This window comes from Triplophysa rosa, linkage group LG24 (assembly GCF_024868665.1).
Source record: "Triplophysa rosa linkage group LG24, Trosa_1v2, whole genome shotgun sequence".
Classification (NCBI taxonomy): Eukaryota; Metazoa; Chordata; class Actinopteri; order Cypriniformes; family Nemacheilidae; genus Triplophysa; species Triplophysa rosa.
The window spans coordinates 11040248-11065218 of record NC_079913.1 but is presented as its reverse complement, the minus strand read 5'-3'; the positions used below and the strand labels follow the sequence as shown (position 1 = coordinate 11065218).

The 24971-nt window shown below is 38.5% G+C and overlaps 1 protein-coding gene across 1 annotated transcript; it reads right to left on the bottom strand.

Annotated features, from left to right (window-relative positions):
* Window positions 1-2865: 2865 nt before the first annotated feature.
* Window positions 2866-22661, bottom strand: gnai1 (guanine nucleotide binding protein (G protein), alpha inhibiting activity polypeptide 1). The gene is made up of 9 exons (XM_057324084.1): window positions 22238-22661; window positions 11396-11438; window positions 11175-11316; window positions 9806-9963; window positions 6670-6798; window positions 5576-5705; window positions 4787-4940; window positions 4111-4318; window positions 2866-3856 (listed from the first exon to the last, which is right to left on the bottom strand). Exons 1-8 carry the CDS (start codon window positions 22353-22355, stop codon window positions 4128-4130), a joined length of 1065 nt encoding a protein of 354 aa, XP_057180067.1. The 5' UTR covers window positions 22356-22661; the 3' UTR covers window positions 2866-3856; window positions 4111-4127.
* Window positions 22662-24971: the final 2310 nt, after the last annotated feature.

The window sequence follows — 24971 nt, the reverse complement described above, 5'->3', positions numbered from 1 at the left end:
TTACAAAACCACAAATCATCTGCTGGATCATCTGGCTCATGCTGGATCATTTGACTGCTTCGCTCTCAAACTGCTACATCATTATTACATCATCCGCTCACTCATTTTTTTTTCATTCAACCAAAAATACAGCATAATCTCCATATAACTTTCTCCTGTCTTTTTCTTCCCCAACAGGCACCAGATTTTCAACATTCTGTATGTCATTCCTGATCGGGATGATGGAAATAGAGAAACACTCTGGTTTATATCTCTGTGGAAAAAGGGGATTTGATGATCAAGGCTTCAACTGCTGTGATGGTGGCGCTATAGTATTAAGAACAGTCTATGTTGTAAATGGCCAACATCTAAACACATTTTCTGAAAGCCAACATCTGAATGACCTACTACTGTATATTTGCCAAAAGAGCAAAGCATGTATTGTAGGATATCCCACAATGCACTGCATATTATTTAAATCATCAGTTGATCATATTAAGTATAGGGTTGCAGTTTTCAGTATACCATTCACAGATTTTTTATTTCAGAATGTTTAGGGATATCTACCTGAATAACAACGAATCCCCCTGTACAGGAAATTACAAATAAACTATCAACCAGACAAAAAACTATGACCTGTCTATATTCTGACCTCCAGGTTTTCTTGATGATTTCCCAGCAAAGCTTGTTATTTGAAACGTTTCCAATTGCTCAGTTATGGATCTAGCAACTCTAACTGATAGCATACTCTTATCTAAGATGGCAACAAGCTTTGTCCGATGCTTATATTATACTTTTTTTGTTTCCTGTCAGTTAATAAGACAGTAAGTGATGAATAAAATAAATGTGAAGAACTCACAATGGGTCTCACTCACTTGTGTGTGAATTCTGTGAACGTTTTTAGGAATAAATCATTTACCGATTGACTCAAGAGCACAAAAAAAGAATTCTAATTGTACAAAGTAAAATGCACCAGTATTTATTTAACAAGGTTAAGAACAAACTTATGTGCAGAGTTTTGCATGTGTTGTGAATTTGGCAAAAAAAAATTGGGACATTCAAATGTGTGTATAATATGAATAATGTGTGAATGAGACCGAATGTTATGTCTTTCTCAAATAAAATGAAAATGTAGTTAGTCATGCATTAAAACAAACCCTATAGGCTTCCATAATACATGGTACTGGTCTTATAATGCATCATTTATATGTGCATAAAATTTCCAAGGAAAAGTGCCATGGTGTTCAATTCTTTTTCAGCCTTTAAAAGGAATTACATTTAAGCTTCTTAAAGGAGACATCAGATGAAAATCCCACTTTTTCTGTGTTTAAGTGCTATAATCGAGTCCCCGGTGCATCTAGCAACCCAGAAAACGTGAAAAATAAGAACCCAGTAAGTTTGTTTTGGTGTGCCTTTCCCTGCAAGCATGTGAGAAATCGAGCCGTTCAGATTTCGCTCCGATTGTGACGTCCAAAGCGGATTTTATTATAATGTTACCTCCCCTTAATCTACACAGTTCCACCCACCGCGCTGCCGCCATTGTTGTTTTCACAAGCGACAGCGGTGTACGTAACGCCATGGCTAAAGTTCGTGGACAACATGCAATGTAGTCGCTGCACAGAGTCCAAACCTAGGAAGAGACGGGAGTGGATTTATTTTATTTTTAGTGGAAATCCCTCAGAAACCATAAGTAAAAACCTGCTTCTTTGCGCGAATCACTTCAAACCGGAGTGCTTTATCAAACTGGGACAGTACAAGCAGGATTAGCTTCAAAGTTGTTCCTCAAGAGGGATCGAGACCAACTGATCGAGCCAAAACTGCCGATGTAAGTAATATTTATCAACAGTCTGAATTGACGTAAATGTACCGTATATATAGGAGGATAACGTTAGCATACGATAGCGAAGGGAGCTAAGTCAGTCACGGGCTAAATAGAACATTCAAAGCCAGTGTTAAACTTACTCTATATTTATGTTATTTGGCAAATGAGCACTTGGAGTTTAGCTGTATGAATGTTAATACATTATGTGCGTTAATATGTTTAGCTGCGGCAAGCTGTTTGTTTTGTTAATGAACAGGGACGAACACTGCGGTTAGTTTTGTTTTAAACACCTCAAATCATTCGTCCTTAGGCTGAAAAATCTGTCACAGCATAATGTTACTAGTTATGCTCTCACGTTGTGTGTGTAATGTTATAACTTGTCAACGACAAGCGCTAAAATCCACCGAAATTCCACTGAGATCTGCAGGTGCGCATTCCGTGGATTTTAGGCGAGCATACATGCACAACGTGAGCGCTGTTTGCTGTGACGATTTTTTTAGTATCTGGGCGAATGATTTGAGACATTTAAAACGAAACTAACCGCAGAGTTCAGGAAACATAATTTAGCTAAACCATTGCCATGGCAGTACTACACGTGTGTTGTGTTGACACGCCAGACGGAAGGGGGGTGGGGTGCGCTGTAACTCATTATCAGTTAAAGAGACATGCACCAAAACGTGTTGCTGTGAGCATAGCTGTTTTTGACGAGGCAAAACGGGTTTTGTTTACACAGCCATTGAGTGTTTTTAAGCAAAATTTGTTCCAGACATTTCATGAAGACCCTAATAAAATCGTACCAACTTGTTGAAAGTGCTCGTCTGAGGAGACCTTTAAACAGCTATTTAAACTCCGATATGAATGTCCATGTTTTATCATCCAATTCATTACAGAAGGAAAAATATTATTTTTTAATCCTTTTTCAGGCAGTCATATCTTGGGAATAAAATCAGTTATGAATGGTGGTTTTATGTTTATTTGAAACATGAGGGCCATTGTGTGGAAGACAATGTTCTTTTCCTATTCCACTGATAGGACAATCCGAGAAATGCCACAAAACACACAACTCAGGAAGTAAATGCTTTTTATTAGCAAAATAAGGTAAATGAGTGTACAAATGTTCCCCCAATATGGAGAACAGACAGACAGAGGTGGCAGTTTTTCTTATAATCAATCAACAGCATCGCCTTTAACGTCTGTTTGCAGATATTTCCGTATTGTTTCTCTGTAAAATTCCAAAACCTTTCCCAGTCCATACATCTCGTCAATGACATTCCTCAACAACGTGTCATTTTCTGAGCAGTAAGCCGTTAAAATGGCGGCCAGCGTTTGATGACAGGTGCTTTAGCGACGGATTCCATGTCCTGCATGCGGAATGTCTCAGCGTCTGACAGCTGAAAAGGACTAGTCTTCATCTCTTGTTGCCATGGAGACCTGATGGTTTGACCCAACCCTTACTGTATTAACCATTAGCTTTCTCTACGCCGGCCAATTATCTAACACATATGCACACGACAGATAGACGCATTCTCTCATTTACACACGCTCACGTTCTATGCATATGAGGATTTGTGCTCTCTGGGAGATTAGTAACATCCAGCATGAAACTTGACATTTTTTTTGACGTCGGAAAGATATTCAGCAGGCAAACCCAAGCAAATGGACAAACACTGCAGAAACGCATGCGAAGGCACGAGAATCAACAAACCGGACTGAGTAGCACAATCTTCCTCTCTCCCGTAGCAACAACCGCAAAAATTATGTAACATTACAAGTTGAGGAGACTTCTCCGATGCAAAAAATAAAAGAAATCCCTCGTTAAAAACAAACAAACTTGCGTCAGGGGGAAAATAAAACAACATGGCCGTGACAGCAACGACGGTACGTATATTCGACACAATTCATTTTTGAATGCTACTTTTTAAAATTTCCAAAGACGAAAAACCATAAATAAAGCTGACAAAAGTGGCATAATGTACAGCACTGGTCCAGGACCAATTTTCTCCATACTTAGTCTTGTTTCTCCAAAAAAATGCACATCAAAACTGGCATCGATTCCTGGAGAGAAAAACAAAGCGCTTGATGTGATTTACTAATGACATCAAATGTCATAAAATGTTACCAGCTTCTTTAAACATCCAAGAAATTACACACTTCCCCTTTAAACATGCTTTCATCCCATAATACTTGATTCCACTATAGCTCCAGGCCAAATAGGTGACTTCATGCGCTATATGAACATCGATTATCTTGCCCATAAATACACACAGCATGCCAATAAGGTACAAATGACACAGACAGGTGAGCCTCACCAGACACAAGCCAGCTCCTAGAACAGTCCGCAGTCCTTTAGATTGTTTTTGATGATGACGTCGGTTACAGCGTCGAACACGAACTGAACGTTCTTGGTGTCAGTGGCGCAGGTGAAGTGGGTGTAGATCTCCTTGGTGTCTTTCCGCTTGTTCAGATCCTCGAACTGACACTGAATGTAGGCGGCTGCCTCCTCGTACGTATTTGACCCTGTGATGGGGCAAGACACATTTCTCATATAAGGACCCATATAGAGACAGGAAGTAATATCATATGTGTGAAAGAAAGCACAGGAAACTATGTAACGCTCAGAGGATCAAAGAGGTGTGAATTGTGCAAATTAAGAATGTGACAAGGTTGAATGTTCAAGAAAAATGCCATGTTTATTATTACAAATTTATTGCTGTTTTGCAAATAAGGACTCTTTTTGAATGTAACAGGGTTGAATGGTCATTGTGCAAAATGTATTACAAAAGACAAATGCCATGTATTTGATTACAAATTTGTTGGAGTTTTATAAATAAGGACTATTTTTTTATGTAACAGGGTTGAAAGGTCATTGTGCAAAATGTGTTTGTTTCACAAGAAAAATGCCGTGTATTTCATTACAAAGTTCATTTTCAAAAAGTATTGCAATCTTATGTAACAGCCCACCATAAAGCAGTAACGGGGTCTGACCTGCGTATTCTGGGTAGCAGATGGTAAGCGGACTCTTCTTGATCTTCTCCTCAAACAGATCCTTCTTATTCAGGAACAGGATGATAGAGGTGTCCGTGAACCATTTGTTGTTACAGATGCTGTCGAACAGCTTCATGCTCTCATGCATACGGTTCTACAGAGAATAAAAAAATAGTTGGAAAAGAGATTCGGACTTGGCTTTGTCTTCAAATAATATTTTACACTACACCGTAACCACTGCACCATCCAATTACAATATTTTTATAGATTCACTCAGCAATTATTTAATAACTCCAATACGCGATGTGAATTGCCTTCCATCTCATCTTAAAAGCTTCATTTATGAAATGCAGACTGAGGCTGGAGATGTGCTTCAGCCCCGTCATTTACCATTAAATCAATCAATACCCGTTTACAAACCCTAATAAAGTAGGATTAAGAGGAGATCAATATCACATTGCCATGGATTATATGATAAATGCTGGAATCGGGTTTCTTTTTAGGCTTCGTTTATCCAACAACCTTTCAAAGACAGTTTAATACACAAGAACCAAATAAGAGTTCTCTGATCTTTCTTAAGACCCTATTTTAAAGTCAAAGTATAAAACAGTATTTGCACCTCCAGACGGAAATGTCTGTGCTTACGTAAATAAAACTACATTAAAGGTGAAGTGTGTAATTTCTGTGCCACTAGCATGTGTGTTAAGTCTAAGGAGTCCTTATGTTAAATGGTGCCTTGCAAGCACTGTAATGATATGTCTGTCTAAACGACAAAAAGTGATCTAATACCATCTCCTCATCTTCAGCCAGAACCAGGTCATAGTCGCTCAGGGCCACGCAGAAGATAATGGCGGTCACGCCTTCGAAACAGTGGATCCATTTCTTTCGTTCTGACCTTTGACCCCCGACATCAAACATCCTGAAAGAAAGGACGACAGGGTTTACAACAGAGTTTGATGTTTCCAAGCCAACACTATGATACTCTAGTAAGCATAAACATAGACAACATACATAATTACTGGATAAAACCGACCATTTCAGTTACACGATTTAAGTAAATGTAATAAACATGGATAAAATGTTAAATGCACAATATCATATAAAACCGCTAACGTCACGAGTCCACTTATGACGCCCTAAAATGTTGAATAGGTAGACAGATCACTAGATTCTAAAACAGAGCTTATATCTCGGTTTTCTATTTTTCTATTGAGAAAGACCTACAGCCATATGTGGGCAGTGAAACTGTAGATATGTACTTCCTGTTCCTGTCTGAATCAGACTGCTCAAGACCCAAACTTCTTTGTTTGCTGCTCTGTTTCTCTTCTCTATCACCCTTGCACATGATACTAGTCACACAATCTCACAATGTGGTATTCCCAAAAATCCCAGATGTCCCCAAAACACAATACAGCTAATATAAAATGTGTCATAACTGTTTAATGGCGATAATGCAAATTGATTTGACATTACAAAGACTAAATAGTAGTAAAGCTACAGTATAGGTGATGTCATATTTGAATCCAAAATAATTGATTAACATTTGTTTTAAATATTATATTTATATAGAAAATAGAAAAAAAAACATTAAGATTTTTCACATGGTAACCTTTTTTATAACTATTATTCGACATCATTTTGTGAAAATAATTCTCACCCCTAAATTCTCATTACTAAACTTACTCTCATTATTGTAATAGTCTAAATGAAAATATGACAAATAAAACAAATACTACCATTATACACAATTACACCTGTATTTTACAAATATATGTATATATAGTATACACATATCTGTTGAAATGCATGCAAAATATGATTTATTGTTGATTTTATTTGACAGCGACTTTTGAGTTTTAATGTGGCAGAATAAAAGTGCTCACTTGAAATGCAGGTCTTTGAATGTGAAATGCGTCTCCACGATGCCTGTGGTTTTGACTCTGGTCCGCAGCACATCCTGTTGAGTGGGTATATAGGTGGCCTGCGATATTCTGTCCAAATCATTCAGGTAGCTGTTGGAATATAAGAGAAGAGCAGCGTTAGTCCAACTGAAATGTTCAATAAGTTTCATTGGGCTCTCATGAGACGGGCGAGCGGGGGGTATACATACTGCGGGGAGAATGGGATTAAAAATTTCATTCCTCAAACCTGCAGTAATCCCCCTTCACTGCAGGGGAGTTACTCAGTTTTACACACACGCACACATACCAAAACCCTCTCACACAATTTCACAAGAGTCAGCAACACCATTTCCTGAAAAACAAATACCGAGTTAGCGTCTGCCATCAGCCTACTTATATGACGTGCGTGGCTCTGACAGACATCGTGTGACACAGCCTACACGTCAGATTATCATTTGGTGATGCCTAGTAACATCTTAAACAAAGGCCAAACAGCATACACATAGACAAAAATACATATCACACACATTTATAAAGAAACTCTGCTTTAAAGGAACAGTGCATGCAAAAATAAAAATTCTGTCATCATTTACTCACCCAGAAGTTGTTCCAAACCTGTATCATTTTTCTTATTGTGCTGAACACAAAGAAAACTATTTGGAAGAATGTTTGTAACCAAACAGTTCTGGGGCACTATTGACTACCATTGTAAGATGTAAATCTGCTATGGTAGTCAATGGCGCCCCAGAACTGATTGTTTCCCACATTCTTTAAAATACCTTTACGTAGCTTTGGAATACCTTCAGGGTGAGTAAATGATGACAGAATGTTTATTTTTGGGTGAACTGTTCCTTTCAAACATACTGACCTGCCTACCAAGACATAAGCGGTCCTTACTCAAAACCTGCCCTAAGAGGTACAAGGTAACATTATGCGGTTTTAAAACGACCTTGTTTTGGTCAACAAATGATCAAATACACACACATCTTTGTAAATAAAGCTATCCCAAAAAGTAAATTGAGCTAAGTGACAAAAAACTGCTTCCAAAATGGCTGACGAGAGAAAGCGAAATGAACTTGTTTTAATAAACTATTTATTTAACAATAACGTTTAAATTATACTTTCATAATAAAATGAAACTAAAATGAAGTATTTCTTTTACCAATTACCTAAATGTTCAATCTATTTTTTTTACATTTACCACAACTACAACATCATTAGCTTAGCAACATGCTAACGCCCAACTACTGCGAGTCAAATCTCTCCTGCGCTTGATTTGTTGTATGAGAAGGGTGTTTCTATTTAGTTCCTTATGAAATTACGCCTTAAAGGCAGCTGCCTACGTAGACAGCTAACAAGGTTAGCTGGTTCTGTGAGCTGCAGAACGTCTGACACCCAAACACACACGGTAAACACAGAGAAGCAATAAATGACCGTTTCCTTCAAGGAAATGCACATTTTTGTGTACTTTAACCATTTTGTGGAACAATGAGCTTCACAAACACACACTTACACATATTTACATGTTTTGACAGTAGCATGTGATGCGCTCCTGTTTCATCCGTGTATTTTTCTTAGCCCTAAATAAACACTGTATGCATGTGGCCAGTCTACGACGGGCATGTTTTCACAGTCGAGGGCAAGACGACGTTTCAGAAACGCGGTAAACAGACAGCTACAGCCGGGCAAATATTGACAAGCTTGCTCGAGGCTCAAACAGCGCGAGTGTGGAAATGTTAAGACATTAGATCTCCATGTACCGGAAAGCTGTTTCGATCACTTGCTGTGCTGGCACTGGCTGATATGTTCAGTGGGCAAAAAAACACACGGAGGATGAGAAAACAGAAAGGGGAAATGAACGGATGGGGAAGCAGAAAAGTGAAGAATAACCAAACAGTCTGAGAGAGACAGGAGGGGAGGATGGTACATGAGATAATAAAGACAGAACCAAGACAAAACGTTATGAGGTGATTCATCTTCGCCCCATCTAGGCTTTCTGCGACGAGTGACGAGATTCGATTTTTCTGTTCTCACTGAAAGCGAAATGCTGAGTTTCGCCAACGTATCTAATGTTTGATATATGGTTGTGTGGAACAGGAATTTTAGACCAATGGGATTTTACTTAGGGAGGGATAAGATAGACAAACTGCCTATGTGTGTGAGACAATCGATAACCGATTTTATTGCTCAGAGGTTCTCCTTTCTCAGGAAATTCAATAGTTTGTGTCGTTAAAGTGTCAACTTTGTACAAGAAATATAGACGGACAAAAATGAAACGGTACCTTATAAGCTTAATATTAATCCCAATTACGTCTTCTAGACAGCAATACGATTAAAAGAAAAAAACATACTTTTTGCTCCTGAACAAAGAGAAGTTCATCTGGGTATGCGAGTAGTCTGAGAGACTGAATGGAGATCTCCATTTGCTCTCTATGCAATCTCATTGCTACCAACCAGTGTTGGGTAAGTTACTCTCAAAAAGTAATTAATTACTAGTTACTAATTACATATTCAATAGTGTAATTAGATTACTGTACAAATTACTCTCTCCAAAAGTATTTAGTTAATTATTGCTAATTACTTTCTATATGCTACATCAACCTTGATTAGTTAAGTGATTGAAGGATAGGCATGAAAGGGCTCTTTTAATTAACTTAAATAAATAATATTAAACTACATAAAGTACTCTTATTAACTGACCAAAGTATTACAAATGTGAGAATTATACATTAAAGCACAGATTTTAAAGTTAGACTTCGAATTTCCACTATTGCACACACATATTACACGAAGTATTTAGTTTAATTACATCAAAAGTAACAGTAATTAAATTACAGAAAAAACAAGAGTAATCCCTTACTTTACGTTTTCAAGGGAAAAGTAATTAAATTACAGTAACTAATTACTTAGTAACTAGTTACACCCAACACTGCTACCAACGATGCACCATTAAAACGTTACGGAGATCAGACTTTTCTTTTCCTATAAGATGATTCGTCGTTCTTTTGCATCATCTCTGGTTATGATACGCTGTGTGCAGCAGATGACAAATGAAAGCACGACAAGAAAACAAGCATTAAGGAGATGAACAGGGCGAGTAAGAAAGAGAGATACAGACTATGCAGCAGAGTCGTTGAGCTGGTACTCTCTGGATCGGCTGAAGCAGGCTTGTACTCCTCCATCTTTCCACAAACGCTTTATCACTCCAGCCAGCTCTGCTGTCATAAAACCCTCCTCGGCGCTGCCCGCCAAGACAAACAACTGCCTCGCATCATCCTGACAGATAGAGAGAGAGAATACTCTTAAATTCTAGCACACAAACAATTATCCTTGTCGTTAACTTGGAATAATAATCTCGATCGTGGTGACATCATAATCACTGCTGGCGTCTTCCAGCTTGTCACTACTGTAATTATTGTTTAACCACAACTACCACAATCATTATTTTAACCTCCTTTTGTACTATATACACACTGTCATCTTGATTCTGGTATTATATAAGATTGTTATGTAAGGGATAATGTACAGGCAGCCGGTTGTTATCGCAGAAATAAGCCCTGACAGTGTGATCAGGTATCGCGATAACAGCCGGCTGCTTGTACATTATCCCGCTTATTACACGGCTACTTGGCACATGACAAAAAACTGGACATGAAATGTGATTTTGAAATATTTTATTAGCTGATTTTTACCGAATGCAGACCATCCGCGAGGAAAAGCCGTTTACTTTCGGTTTTAAGGTAAGAAATGACGTTCAAATGTCCCAAACAGGCAATTTGGTTTAATATAATGTCATATATGTCATTAAAAGACATATTTATATTTCATTTGTCAAAAAAAAACGTGTCAAAATGATTTGCTGCATCCGGGTTACCGTGTGTTATTAGTTTTGAGAGGTTGTTATCTGAGAATAACAAACCTGCAAAAGTCGCGACTGGCCAATCAGAATCAAGCATTCCAACGAGCCGTGTAATAATGCACAAATGGCACAGGTTGAAAGAAAGAAAACAACGCATTTAAAATAGTAATTATGAATATGAATAGTAGTATTAATAGAAATAAATCTAGTAATGTAATATCAATATTTATATGCAAGAAGTTTTAAAACCTTTACAAACATATAAAGGCACAGATACCAAACTCAATACTTTATAGCTAGATCCCTTCTGTTTTATTCTGGTTTCTATTCCATAGTTAAAATACAGTATCCATATAGAAAATGTAAATTAGATGATTAATTAATTAAATGTCAATTAAATCCATTTCTCTCTGGTTATCATCTTTGCTGTAGACAGTCCTTCATCTATGCGGTATACATAAACTCTTTAGTTTAATCTATCAAAGTCAGTTTACTAGACAGCCATCCTAGCACCACACTACGTCAGTGACTACGCTTTATGAAAAATGACAATTTCTAACGAGTAGTCTTTAACATCTACATTCAAGTGTACTGTGGGTGGCATCAGGCCACCGTTCCCGTGACTCACCGCTCGTGCCGCATCGCCAAAGTCGATCTTGAGTCGGCCCATGGCCCTAATAATGGCGATGATAGACTGGATAGTATTGCTGTAGACCACAGCTTTATACTGTTTGCACTCTTCCTCCGAGTACCCCGCCTCATGGATGATTCTAGAGAGAGAGTATTGACAGGTAAATTATATCTGATGTGGAAGTGAAATATGAACAAAAACAAAAAGTATAAACTCACTTCATTTGTTTGACTATTGTACTTTTCCCAGACTCCCCAGCACCTGTAAAACATTTATGTAGGAATTAATGTACAACAACACTATTAATTGAAGTGTCTAGACTTAATCAAGAACAACAAATCAACTGATTTAATATATTCACATGTATGAGACCCGCAGAGACGACAAAAAATAAAACAAGAGAGACAAAGCGGAGGTGCGCATATGATAATTTTTAATACCCTGTCGACTGATTTAGACAACAGATGTCTTTTTGTTTTTGTAACAGCAAGAAGTAAGATACCAAATACTGGTGTACACAGTAGTACGAACACTTTCGTTACATGAATCTTTCATTATGCATGTGAACCGTAGACTCTTTCCAGTCAGCGCCTAAAGAAATAGTTCATACCAACAATAAAAATTCATCATTCATCATTTATTCATGCTCACATGTCTCTAAACTGTATGACTTTCTTCACAGGAAAGCAAAAGGGTAATGTTAAAGGGACAGTTCAGCCAGAAATAAAAATTCTTACATCATTTGCACACCCTCGTGTCATTCCAAACTTGTATGACTTTCTTTTCTCTGAATACCACAATAGAAAATATTTTGAAGAACGTTGGTAACCTAACAATATTGGACCCTTTTGTCTACCGTTGTATGGACAAGACATTTCTCAAAATATAAAGGTTTGACCTATGCATGAACTATTCCTAATAAAATGAATCGCATTTATATTTAAGAAATGCAGTGTGAAAAGGAAAATTAGAAGTAGCATAATAAAGCTCAGGCATGCACTAAAAGTCTAATTTCATGCATCACGAAATGCGCTGCTGTGAAAATGTTTCCTCTGGGCCGCTGCATTTATTGGGTCAATAACAGCCTCACTAATGGAATTCTATTCACCAAGCTTATCTACCGGGATACCATTCCCTAGCACTCAGAAATCCACTGCCGTGTCAATGTGTGTGCGCAGTCTACAGCCTCCCAATAGACAGAAAAGCCCAAAGCACTTGTCATATTACTATAAACAGAACAACAGTTCTATACTGCTGTAAATAACTACAAGAAAACAGCAAGAGACTACAAACTGTTGCATTAGTGTTGCAATTACAATTCATGTCTCCTTAAAGGGATAGTTCCCCAAATAAAAAAAAATCTGACATTGTTTATTCACCTTCATGTTGTTTAAAACCTGTATATGACTGTTTCACACAAACACAAAAGAATATATTTTGAGAAATGTCTATGTGGTTTTGTGTCCATACAATGGAGGTGAATGGGGGTAAATGTGGTTTGGTTATGTTCTGCTTTGTTACCGTTTGACACATGCGATCGCACATGCATGCGCAGGTGCACGTGCATGCTCGAGATCAGTCTCACGTTACAATGCCATAGCAACCGGCTACGTTTCTGAGGACACACTGCCAGAAAGACCTCAGAAATCTGATGATTGTTGCCAGTCTTAAAAAAACTGCATTTTATCACTCATATGCATGCATTTCCAGTTATGCGTGATCATCCTTTTTTGTAATCTTAACTTTGTAACTTGCTCTTGGTTTCCGACTGATGTGACTAAGTGTGTTGCTTTACACTGGTATGACAAACATCATCCCTCGAATCGCCACTTTGGCATCAGGCTGGTCAAGGTATCTGGACGCAAATATAACCTTGTTTACAATGCAACAATTGACAGAGTCACACAGAAAGTGTTTTGAACTGACAACCGTGTTTACATGTGTGATTCTGGAAATGTCCTGTTTGTGAAACAGATAAGAGTAGTTGAATGAATAAATAACCAGATTCAGTCCTGTTTTTTCTAATTCCACATTACCATAGCGACAGTGACTAAAGTAAACAGCAAAGATGGCCACTCATTACTCATTTCCTCACCTTACGAGAACTGATGCAACAAAACAACTTTGACTGAGGCACAAGGCCATGATTCAAATAAATAAAGATAGCAGCTTCAATGCAATTGTCAAGTTACTTATAACCGAGTTAGGGGTGACACAACATATCTGTATTGACAATAACCACGGTATTAAAAACCATGACACAACTACACACATATGATCACATCCTTACAAATTAGGTGAAAGTTTTTAACGAAGTGAGCTAACCTACTAATATGTCCGCTGTAGTGTGATAAATGTCGGGTTGTGACGTCATTTGTGCATTAAAATAACACTTCACAATGTAACAACAGTCTAAGAACATTTCACACGCAGCTCAACTTCCTCTTGTTAAGTATAAACGAAAAATGTATTTATTTGACTTGATAAACTACAATGTCAGTAAATGTAGCAAATTTTGTGAGAACTTCCCATGCTATGGAAACAGAACTTGTAGGAATGACTCAAATTGTGCGTGACACCTGGAATCCCTAAACAAATAGCTTTACTTAATAAAATAATTTGGCCATGCGTTACCGGGGTAATGTCAACTTATGTGTGCTCCTCGTAAAGTTCACTAGCATGTCTAAATCACTTACACTTACATAAATCTAAAACCTGCCCAACACAACCTGTTTATGTTTGCCTTGTTTCATTATTAAGAGAAATAGTATCTTTCCTTATTCTACATGATGCTCGCACTCAATATTCCTCCAGGCGTCTTTAAAACTTCTGTGTGATTACATAAGACACTTAATGTTAATGTCGTGTTCACGGGGTACGATTTCCAGAGAACACTCATACTGATAAAAACATACAACTTGAATGTACTGTAAGTCGCTTTGAATACAAGCGTCTGCCAACTGCATAAATGCTAATATTTCCAAAGAAAATACTCGTTTTTACATTGAAAAATCAATAACGCAGTTACATCTCATCCCTCAGCGTGCAACACAAGTTCAGTGTGTCACAACAGACTGACACATGTGACAACTCTTATTAGATTACAGCCATCTCGCGCACACTCGGCATTACATTATACACTTTTAGGCCCTTCTAATGAACCTCACAAAGGGATTCATTTACATGTTGCGTTTTTGTTGGCAGGATCAGCTAGAAATGAATATCTGAATTCTGCACGGACAACTTCTTGAAGACTAAGTGCGATATCCAGGCCAAAAGCATCATATTGCACAAAATAAAATTGATTTGAACTTTTTCTTATGAAACTCGCCAACATGCTAGGATGTTCTAAATGGTTGAAATGTGGTTGTTAGGTGGTTACTTACTGACCAAAGTCAAAACAGATAAAAGGTTATTAAAGTGATAGTTCACCCAAAAATGAAAATTCTGTCATCATTTATTCACCCTCTTGTCATTTCAAACCTGTATAACTTTATTTCTTCTGCGCAAAACACAACAGAAGATATTTTGAAGAAAGTTGGTAACTGAACAGTGCCGGCACCCATTCACTTCTATTGTATGGACTAGGGATGGGAGATATTATATCGTTTGAACGGAGCGTCCCGTGCGACACAGCGCGCACAGCAATGCTGCCTGTTTACATATAGTACAAAATGCGAGTTTGTATTAAGTTATTTTAAATACGTTTATGAGCGTATGAAAGCGTAGATTATTTAATTAGATTTCTTTTATCCGCATTTCTTTGTTCTCTTTCTGTAGCGCGAGTCATAGACAGATTCAGTATATGTTGCTGTGAGAAGAGAAGGTTCACACAGTTCACGAGAGTGATTGACAGCGTGATGCGATCGTTTCCACCCATCAATAGGCTATATACAGTTTAGGTATGACATGACATGATGTGTTTATTTAGTTTTAGTTAATTCAATTTTTCTGTACTACAACCTTTTGAAGTCAAATGTCACCATTATATTTTATATTTACAAAAATACTGTAGGTAGGCCTATATTTTAGGAGCCTGTTTGATTTGGGGTAATTTTTACTTTTTGATTAATGTTTGTTTTTTTCACTTGTAGCAAAAAACAGCGGCGGATGGTGTTATTGTTATATCGTTAACTTGTATCGTTACCGCAATAAATACAAGAAACTACCGCGATAGAGTTTTAGGGCCATATCGCCCATCCCTAGTATGGACACAAAACCAATGCAAGTGAATAGGTGCCGGTTAACAACATTCTTCAAAATATCTTCTTTTGTATCCTGCATAAAAATGAAAGCCATACAAGTTTGAGATGACAAGTGGGCGAGTAAATGATGAATTTTAATAAAACTATCACTTTAAGGAACCTTTATGACTCAGGTCCTTTTTTAAATCTTTAAGGCTAGGAGACCAAGCCAACTCTCCGTAACAACCCACACAATTTGTTATGCACAGAATTTCAATATACTCAAAGCGAAGAGCCTACAACTGACCTTCAACTCAGAGTCAGAGGGATGCATTAGCGATCACACATTCAAACACTCCTCCCATCTGCCAAATGGTCACACCATCGCCACACCATCGCCGAGAAAGAATTTGACACAACAAGCTGTTGCAGACTCGCAGTCGAAAGCATCATAGGACTGTTTACGCCCCTCAACAACCTACAACAAACAGCTTTTGTTGCCTCTGCACATTAAACTGGGGTAAGGGAAAGTACTTGAACGCTGAAAAACTGTACACACTTCACCTTGAATTCCCCCAGCATCAATCGACTGATACTCTAGCTACACTCTATTGCTTTCATTAACGCTTCCATGCAAACATTTAAGCTGGCAGGAACGGAGGTGAGCAGACACCTGTAATTGGACTCCTCCAGAAGGGAAGAGGATGAGAGAGGAGAGGACACGTTATTTTAATTATGTCTCACCACAGAGACCTGGAGCCCAGAGGGACTTATCAACGTATCCCTCCAGGAGAAAGAGAGAAAGACAGAGTGCATTTCAGTGACAAAGAGTCTCTTAGATGACCCGAGTTGAACAGTTTGTTCCTTTGGAGCCCAATAAAATCATGACACGCACACTAATTTAGGGACACAGCCGTCTAATGAGGATTAACAACCTCGTTTAGTATTCCCAAAACATCATCTATTGAATCTCAGTCTTACAAAACACAATGACACGGAAGCAGTTTAAGGGAATTCTTCTGCATTTTAAGATGAAAATCTTGGAAAAAAAGTGTTCAATTCCGATTTTCATTCGATTTATGGAATGCGAGTGGTCTTGGAAACCCCTCAAACCGTATCGAAACAAAAGACAGATCCATTTTTTTCCACTCACACATGACTATTTTATATCCAGCCAGCCGCTGTATTATAACTTCACATATTAGTTTTACAGAATATAAATATTTCACAGTAAGAGGTTTAAAAAAACAACAAGATATCAGATAGTGATAGTTCACTCACAAATAAAATTCTGTAATCACATTTAGTTTGATTGCCTGGTCCGAACCCCAGTTCGATTGCTCCCCCGTCCCCCTGGATTGCGTTCATAATATTTGATTTGTGTCCGAACCGCAGTTCTTTTGCGTCATCCAGCCTGCAGCTGTTTACCCTGTCACTTGTAACGACGATGCAGAAGGCAGCAGAAAAATGCATAACATTGCTCGCTTCACTTTTTTTGAACCGTTAGTTTGGTTTCCAAAGCTTCAGTACATAATGACACATCTGTCTTACGAATGTACTGCAAATGCTCTTAAGAACGCTTAAGGCGAAAAGAAACTAGATACACAGCTCTCTGCTTGGAGCGCATCAGTCACGCTCGTCAGAAAAGTGAGTGAAACACACACACAAGCACACATTTTTTACCAAATAATACGTCATAAATAGCCGTTCACTTCGCTATTTGGTACGATTGCATTCATATCAGCACCGAAGCGTCCTGGAGTTCACATGAACCGCACCCCAGACCTCCCTTTTTAAGAGGACTCGGGTACAGTTTGCGGGTGCCAAACGAAACGAACCAGGGTGCGCACCAAATGTGCTTATGTGAAACCGCCATTAGTTACCCTCTTGTCATTTCAAACATGCATGACTTTCTTCCGCAGAACACGAAAGAAGATATTTTGAAAAATGTTGTCAACTGGACACCATTCACTTGCATTGGCTTTGTGTCCACACAATAGAAGTGAATGGGGTCCAGTGGTGTTTGGTTACCAACTTTCTTCAAAATATCTTCTTTTGTGTTCTTCGGAAGAAAGAAAGTCTTAAAGGTTTGAGATGACAAAAGGGTGAGTAAATGATGACAGAATTTTCATTTTTGGGTGAACTGTCCCTTTAAGGCAAGGGTGATAATTCTCTTCTATGTGTTGGTAAGTGATCAGCAGACACATGGTCAGAAGTTTACACACATTAGCGCCGCTACATTAAACTCAGTCAGTCGGTTTTCATCATCCCTGTAGGTCCAAACACAACACTGACGCTGCACTCTGTTAAGACCAGCTGTTCAGTACTCGATTAGGCTATCGCACAAAACTATCAGGTGTCTGCGCAACCCACGTTGTATAAAGAAGACTCACGTCTCCGCAGCTTTCCTGTGGCTTCGTGGTTAGAGCATGGCATTGGCAACGCCAAGGTCATGGGTTCGATGCCAGGGGATTGCACATAGTCAGAAACAAATGTATAATACAATGCAATGAAAGTCACTTTGGATAAAAGCGTCTGCCAAATGCATAAATGTAAATAAGGACGACGTACGTGTGTCTGCGCAGCTCGCATTGTATAAAGACGTGTCTCACTTTATAACGCCGCAGGGCGATGTCATCCTCCATCGCCATGTTTCACTGTAGACATCGTCCGATGCCAATTAGATAGACATCTCCCAACCCCACACCACACCCTGACATCTATAGTGCACAGACACTAACATTTTCCTGCCAAACACTGCTAGAATAACAATAACTAATGGAAATCAACCCTGCAACCAGAGCATGTGAGCGGAGCTGAGCGGGAGAATTTCTGCTCCATGCTCACGTGGGTGTTCGCTCCACCTCTCAAAGTCGCACCAGACCGCTCCGCTCAATTCCGCTCCCCTACAATTTCATCCCGCTCCGGTGAAATCGCTCCACGCTAGCTCAAATTAAAAATTCCTCTGCATGCCTAACACCTGCCGTTTTCAACTGAAGCCTTACCCCTCGTTTACATCGCACTCTCTACCGAGCGCTTACACAGATCAACACGGAAGCGTTTGATTTTTACTTTGATAGACTTTCAAACGCTTCCGTGTGTATCTGTGTAAGCGCTCAGTAGAGAGTGCGATGCAATGATCATTTCAAGCGCTTCCGGGTTTGGTTGCGCAAGCGCTCGGTAAGGAGCCATTCAAAGACATATCCGATGAGCTTGGAAACACAATAGCCAATCAGAGGTCTTTCATAATCGGTTCAACAGCGCTCAAAATGAAAGCGGGAAATGCTAGTATCGTCACATTTAGTACCCGACTGGTACCGAAGTTTGGTATCGTGACAACACTAATCTCTATTAAATAAATAATAAAGTGATGTATTGGTCAGGCTGTTATTTTTCCAATGTTTGGCTATTTTAAGCTTATTACATTGGCCAAATATCATATAATCTTAAATTTCAGAATCGCATTTATTTAAAGCAAAATATCACCCATCTGCCACTCTCGTCTCTAAATAACCCTATTGATAACTCTTACATTGTATACATACGATGTATTATTTAATAGCGTGCAAATCAGCACAATTACTGGCAAGAAAACCTCATATCCGATCATATTAGTATGTATTTTCTTATACATTGCATCAAAAACATTCTAGCCCCATTTTTGCAACTGAATCCCTTCAAATGAGATTGTTTTACTGTAAAACACCCAGAACACTGAACAGTTGTGTCAGCATGCAAATGTTCTGGTTGCAAAACCACTACAAGTGTCAATGCAGCCCAGTATGAGAAACAAAGGGCAGCCTGATACGGTTCTGTTTCATGCATGCGCTCTCAGACACACGCGCACACAGTCACCAAACACTCCATGTGATGGTTATTTTAGCAAACCAGAGAACTGCTTCATATTTAATGCGCGCGTGTGTGTGTGTGTGTGTGTGTGTGTGTGTGTGTGTGTGTGTGTGTGTGTGTGTGTGTGTGTGTGTGTGTGTGTGTGTGTGTGTGTGTTTGACCAGGCAGAGTATTGGTGGCTCTGTCATGGGTAATTTGAACACACCGTGTGTGTCTACGTGTTGCCTGGAGACGAGTCGCAGTATTAGCGATACCATCTAGGGAACATCTCAGAAACAGTGGGTACTGAGGTCAACATGACTGCAGACCGTACGGCTTGCACACAAAATGAACACAACAATCACATACTGAGAAACTCAATTGGGCGCGTTCACATGTTGACAGCGACGTATTGTTGACGTCATACTACTATATGCCAGCTTATAATAATGCTAAAATGATTATTATTCAGCAAGCCCCATATAAATCACAAAGCTATAACAACATGAAGTATAAGTATGACAGTAAATGGTTAAGAAGTTCTAAAGCAAGTTTGAGAGGATCCTCCTTCTGTCCTGTCAATCATCTCACAAGTGTACAAAAACAGCCACCTACTTAGTACCTAATGTGACGTGAGTGATAATTCCTCCAGCATCTCTCCTCGACCTCAGCTCCTATTTAATGCTACCTATTCTAGTTTAGCTCCCCCATAAAGAACAGGAAGCCAGATTCATTTACCAGAATATCTACGAAGACTGGATGGGATGGGATAGATGAATTCCAGAAATGTGAATTTATCAGACGTCATTTGTATCAAATTTCAAATTGCAGGGTTGTAATAATACTTCTAATTCATAGAAAGGTCTTAAAATTAATCTGTACAATTTTAAAATATTGAAATTATTTTCTGTTAAACGGGTTGAATAGTTGCAGGCATGAGTATCTATGCGTAAAGGACGCCTTAAGATAGTCAAAGACATGAGTTACGCCAAGTCTATACCAGACGTGGCACAGCGCGATGCGACAAAAGACAATAGAACGCATTAGTACGGGTGTGCGAGATATATCGTGTGCTATAATATCGTAAATCTTATTTTAACGATGTGCAAAATCATATTATCGAGTATGTCAGACGTTTTTCAAGCTCCACTAAAAACTGCACTCAGTGTTCACAAATACTTTAGTCAAGCACTGCACGTTACACGTTTACAGCGCGGTTAGCATTTTAGCCGATCGCGCTGTTTCTGTCAGCCCTGTGTCTGCTCCTAAATGGTGCTGCGGGGCACAGAGGTGGACAGCGTCAGGTTAAGTGATGTTACTCCAGGAGTTAATTTGTGTTTTCCTGACCAATACTGTGAGTTCGGAAGGAAAAATCCATATAGACTTGATTTCAAAGCCGCAATGCAAACCTCTGATGTGGGAACAACAAAGCTTAAATCCGCATGGGTGAACGAGCCCTTTGACTTGTTTAAAACAGTTCCAAAGAAAAGAGCAATACAACCAACTTAATCTAAAACATAAGCATCCCACAGAAGTTTGCTTTTGGAAGGCTATACGTTTCTATTCCAGTGTGCTTCTTGCTTGTATGCTGCACAGTTCACCGTACATCAGTGATGTGTTGTGTTACTACTTGAATGATTCCATTTAAAGATCGTTTCCTTAAAGTGAAAGTTTACTCAAAATATCCTCATTTCTAGATTTCTAGAAACAAATGTGTAGGATAATGCAAGTCGCTTTGGATAAAAGCGTCTGCCAAATGCGTAAACGTATGCCACGTCGCGGCTGACAGCTCCGCCCACACAACGATCTCATTCATGCAAGTTCCTCATGAATATTTATCGCCAAACATGGATGAGGACAGGCTATATACATTTGATTACATACGTTTAGGTCATGCAATTATAGCATGGAGTCCGGTGAGGCGTCACTGAAGTCATGAGAATAAGACGCATCTCTCTACGTCTACGTGCACTCTGCAGCTGCAGCGGGGGTGCGTGGACAGAGAAAAACTGTTCTGATTGGCTGTGTTTTGTGATCGATTGTCGCGTCCCTCCCCTTTTTCGCGTTCGGTATGTACAAACAAATTGCTTATCGCATGAATCTCATCGCAATGCGTTTGGTTAGGTTTGAATAGTACAGATTATATTAAAGACATTACGATTAAAACGTATTCTAGTTTTTAAAAAATAGTTTTTTTTAACTCTACACATTTAAAAACAAACACTATTTTTATAAAAGAAAAATCAAACTATATTGTTGGAAAGAAACTTGCGTAGTTGTATTGTAGTTCCCTACTTTTTGGTAGTAGCATGCACGGTGCATAGCTACTTTTTCACAATAGGAAACTTGACTTTTAACTAACTTAATCTTTCACAAGCTGTAACGAGAATTGCTCAGCTGAATGAAATAGGAGGATTTCACTCTCGCTTTCACAGCATTATTTTACAATGAGAAAAGCATGAAGCAACAGGTCGCCGTACTCAAACCCCTCCTACTGTTGAAACCATCACCACACCAGCTCATTTACAACAACAGGCCTTAAAAAAAAAAAAAAAAGGCATTTCTGTCTTTAAAAGCACTATTTGCATTTCCAGCCAGTCAGAAGGTGTGTTGATTTGTTCTTGGGGGCGCAATGAAACTGTTTATGACCGTAAGGACGCCGTAAAAACACTTTCCTTGATGTTACTTGGTAGCGATTTATCGGGTGGTCAAAATGTTCCTCTGTTTGGATTTTTTACACATTACAACCTGAACAAAAATGGAAATGTGACCACCTCGACACATGGACACAAAAACACCCGACATGAATACTATAGCTACTTCCACGATAGATACCGTTGACTCGATATTTATAAATGATCAATGATAATTACTGAAAGGTAGACGTTAAAACACCACGATAAAACTGTTCGGTCTAACTTTCTGTTAAAGTTTTCGCTGTAACTGTTAAATGCAGCCGGACAGTGTTTTATGGTGACTGCCCGGTGATGTTGTAACAATGAAACAGTGCCGTTTTAGGCCTCCCAGACATGTTTAACTGTTTCTTACCGAGCAGCAGGAGTTTGACCTCTCTGGCCGCCTTTTCTCCGTCATCTCTCAGGTTTCTGTCGATCATTTTACTCCTCTCCACCGCCGCTTTATCCTCAGTGCTTAACGTACAGCCCATCCTCGCGACGATCCGATATCAGTCAAATACAAAATACGATATTCAACATGCACCCGCTCCTTCTCCGGAAAACCACACGCCCTTCTGTTAAAAAACGGCCGAGCACAAAAACGGGTGTTTAAAAACGAACACGCAGAAGATGTGGTCTGCTTCTCGACCTGCTTTATCGAATTATTCCTTTAGCTTTCGTTATTTCGCACGAGACCACTTGAAAGATTAAAAAGAAGCGTAAAGGCGTATTGATCCGCTCGCCCAGCGCCTCTGTATTCGCGGGATCGCGCTGCTTCCTGTTCACATGCGTGGGGGCGCGTTCACGCGCGTGCAACGCGTTCGGCAGCGGCGGGGACGAGCTTTCTGCCTCAGCAGCAGAAGCAGAGGACGTGAATGATGCAGGGCGAGGCGATAATGGTCATCTTTCATCTCCGACACGTAGTGATTTGAATGAGCTGCTTCCTAACTGTCTAAACCCACTGTCGAACAACCAGGCTATTAAAATATATGGAAATGAGTTCCCTGTGATGGGTTTACACTGACTTTTCATTCTTGAATGAGTTGTTGATGTTGCTTCTCTTATGGTTGTTTTTAATTGAGATTGTTTATAATTCTTCTAATGGCGTATATATTAAAGCATATTGGGCATGACTACCTTATTGAACTATTTGTTTTTTTCGTTTTTGGTGTAATTCTGGTTGATTCATTCATTTGAACACATTTTCAGCTGATAATCAATATATTGAAATTATTGGTAGCCTACAGTGTTTTACACTGTAAAAATGTTGGTCAGGCAACCTAAAGATTAAATATAATAAAAGGGACTGAATAAACGTTTTGTTACACTAAAAAGTCATTCAAACGGTCTGATCAGGTAAAAATAGCTTGTTAATGTAACAATTTAACGTTTTCTCTTTTTACGGTGCAATTATTCACACTTTTGACTATAACAGATGGCAGTGCGTCACCTTTCCATATGTTGCAAGGTCATATAGCATGTCAACACTTCTCACTGCTGATGAAAATCCTGCATATGCTTGGACAGAGCTTTAAAAATCATTGAACTTAATTTAAGGTCTAGCGTCAGCTTTTAAACATGCAAGCAATGTTGTGAGAGTTATAACAAATAAACAATTAAATTATGCAGTGACCTTAGATCTTAAAATAGCTTTTTTTGCTTGAGTTATGCATTTTATTGTGTAACAGGAAACCAGGAAACATAACCTGTGTTTCGAGTGAACATTTGCATAGGATTTCGAATAGTTGCACCGTTTTAACCACACATTTTCATGTAACATGAGGTCATTTGGCTGCAGCTTGTATGCAAAACAGTGACACTGCTATAGTGGAACTGACTCTGATTGTTTGCATTTTCATAGAAGTACAACTTGTAGAAGAATGAGCAAAAATAAGTGAGAATCTATAACATCAGCTAATTATGCTGTTAAATTGGTTTAAGACCATTTTAGCATTTGGCAAAATGGGCTCAATGAAAATATTCCAGCCCTTGGTTTTTCCAGTATTACCTAAATACACGCAGTAAGTAACTGAACACTGCCATCTAGTGTCCTATTGTTGTAAACTGAAAAAGCTTCATAGTCGATTCAGTATACGCGAAAAGCGTTTATAAATTTGATCACGTAATGTTGAAAAAAAAACAGAATGACCATATATTTGCTTGATGTTTTTTTTTTATAACACATGCAGATAATGCATACTGCATCTTTATGATATAACGCACTGTGTATTTTTGTACAGCCAACAAACAGGTGAATTAGATCAATGTATGTTTTAATGGGCCTAAAATAATTCTGTGGTTCAGACTCATTTACTTTTTTCCCAGCATACACTGGGGCATGAATAATGCATCGAGTTGCATTGTTTGACCATTTGCCTGTTTATTGTTGTTAACATCTAAAATGTCAAACATCTCATTTTAGGAAGAGCATTACTGGAAACAGTGGAAAACACTGTTTCCATCACTGGAAACAGTGAATCTCTGGCCACTGTCTGAGTCACAAATCTCATTTATACAAAACCAGATATCTGTTTATTTTTTCAGATCATGACATTTTGATTTGATGTGCTCTAACAGTTGAACTGTTCTAAAAAGTTGTTGTCGGGGGTGTAAAATAATACGTTTTCTTTTATGTGCTAGTGTTAAGGTATATGTGTGCATCTTTGTAACAGATTTCACAACAAGAACGTTGTTTTCATGACATTTCTAATGTCAGATTAAGCACAAAATGTTACAAATTAATAAATGTAAAAAAGCAAATAAAGCGATTTAAGGGAATCAATTAAACCTACAACCATAAATGATAGATTTCATTTTGAATAAGATTTTGCATGCACACACACAATACACACAATCAAAAGTTAAAGATTATTTAAGCAAGTATAGGCTAGTAACTATAGTTTTTTGGTTGCATTTGTCCTAAAACCACAAGAATGAACAAAGGTTTTACCAAAGTTTAACTATTATTTAAAGTAAAACTATAGTAATACAAATGTTAACCAATCCGCCAAAAACAGGGTTAGTATGCTATTACTATTACTACTGACTACTCTATTCTATTTTAACAATATATATATATATATATATATATTATATATATATATATA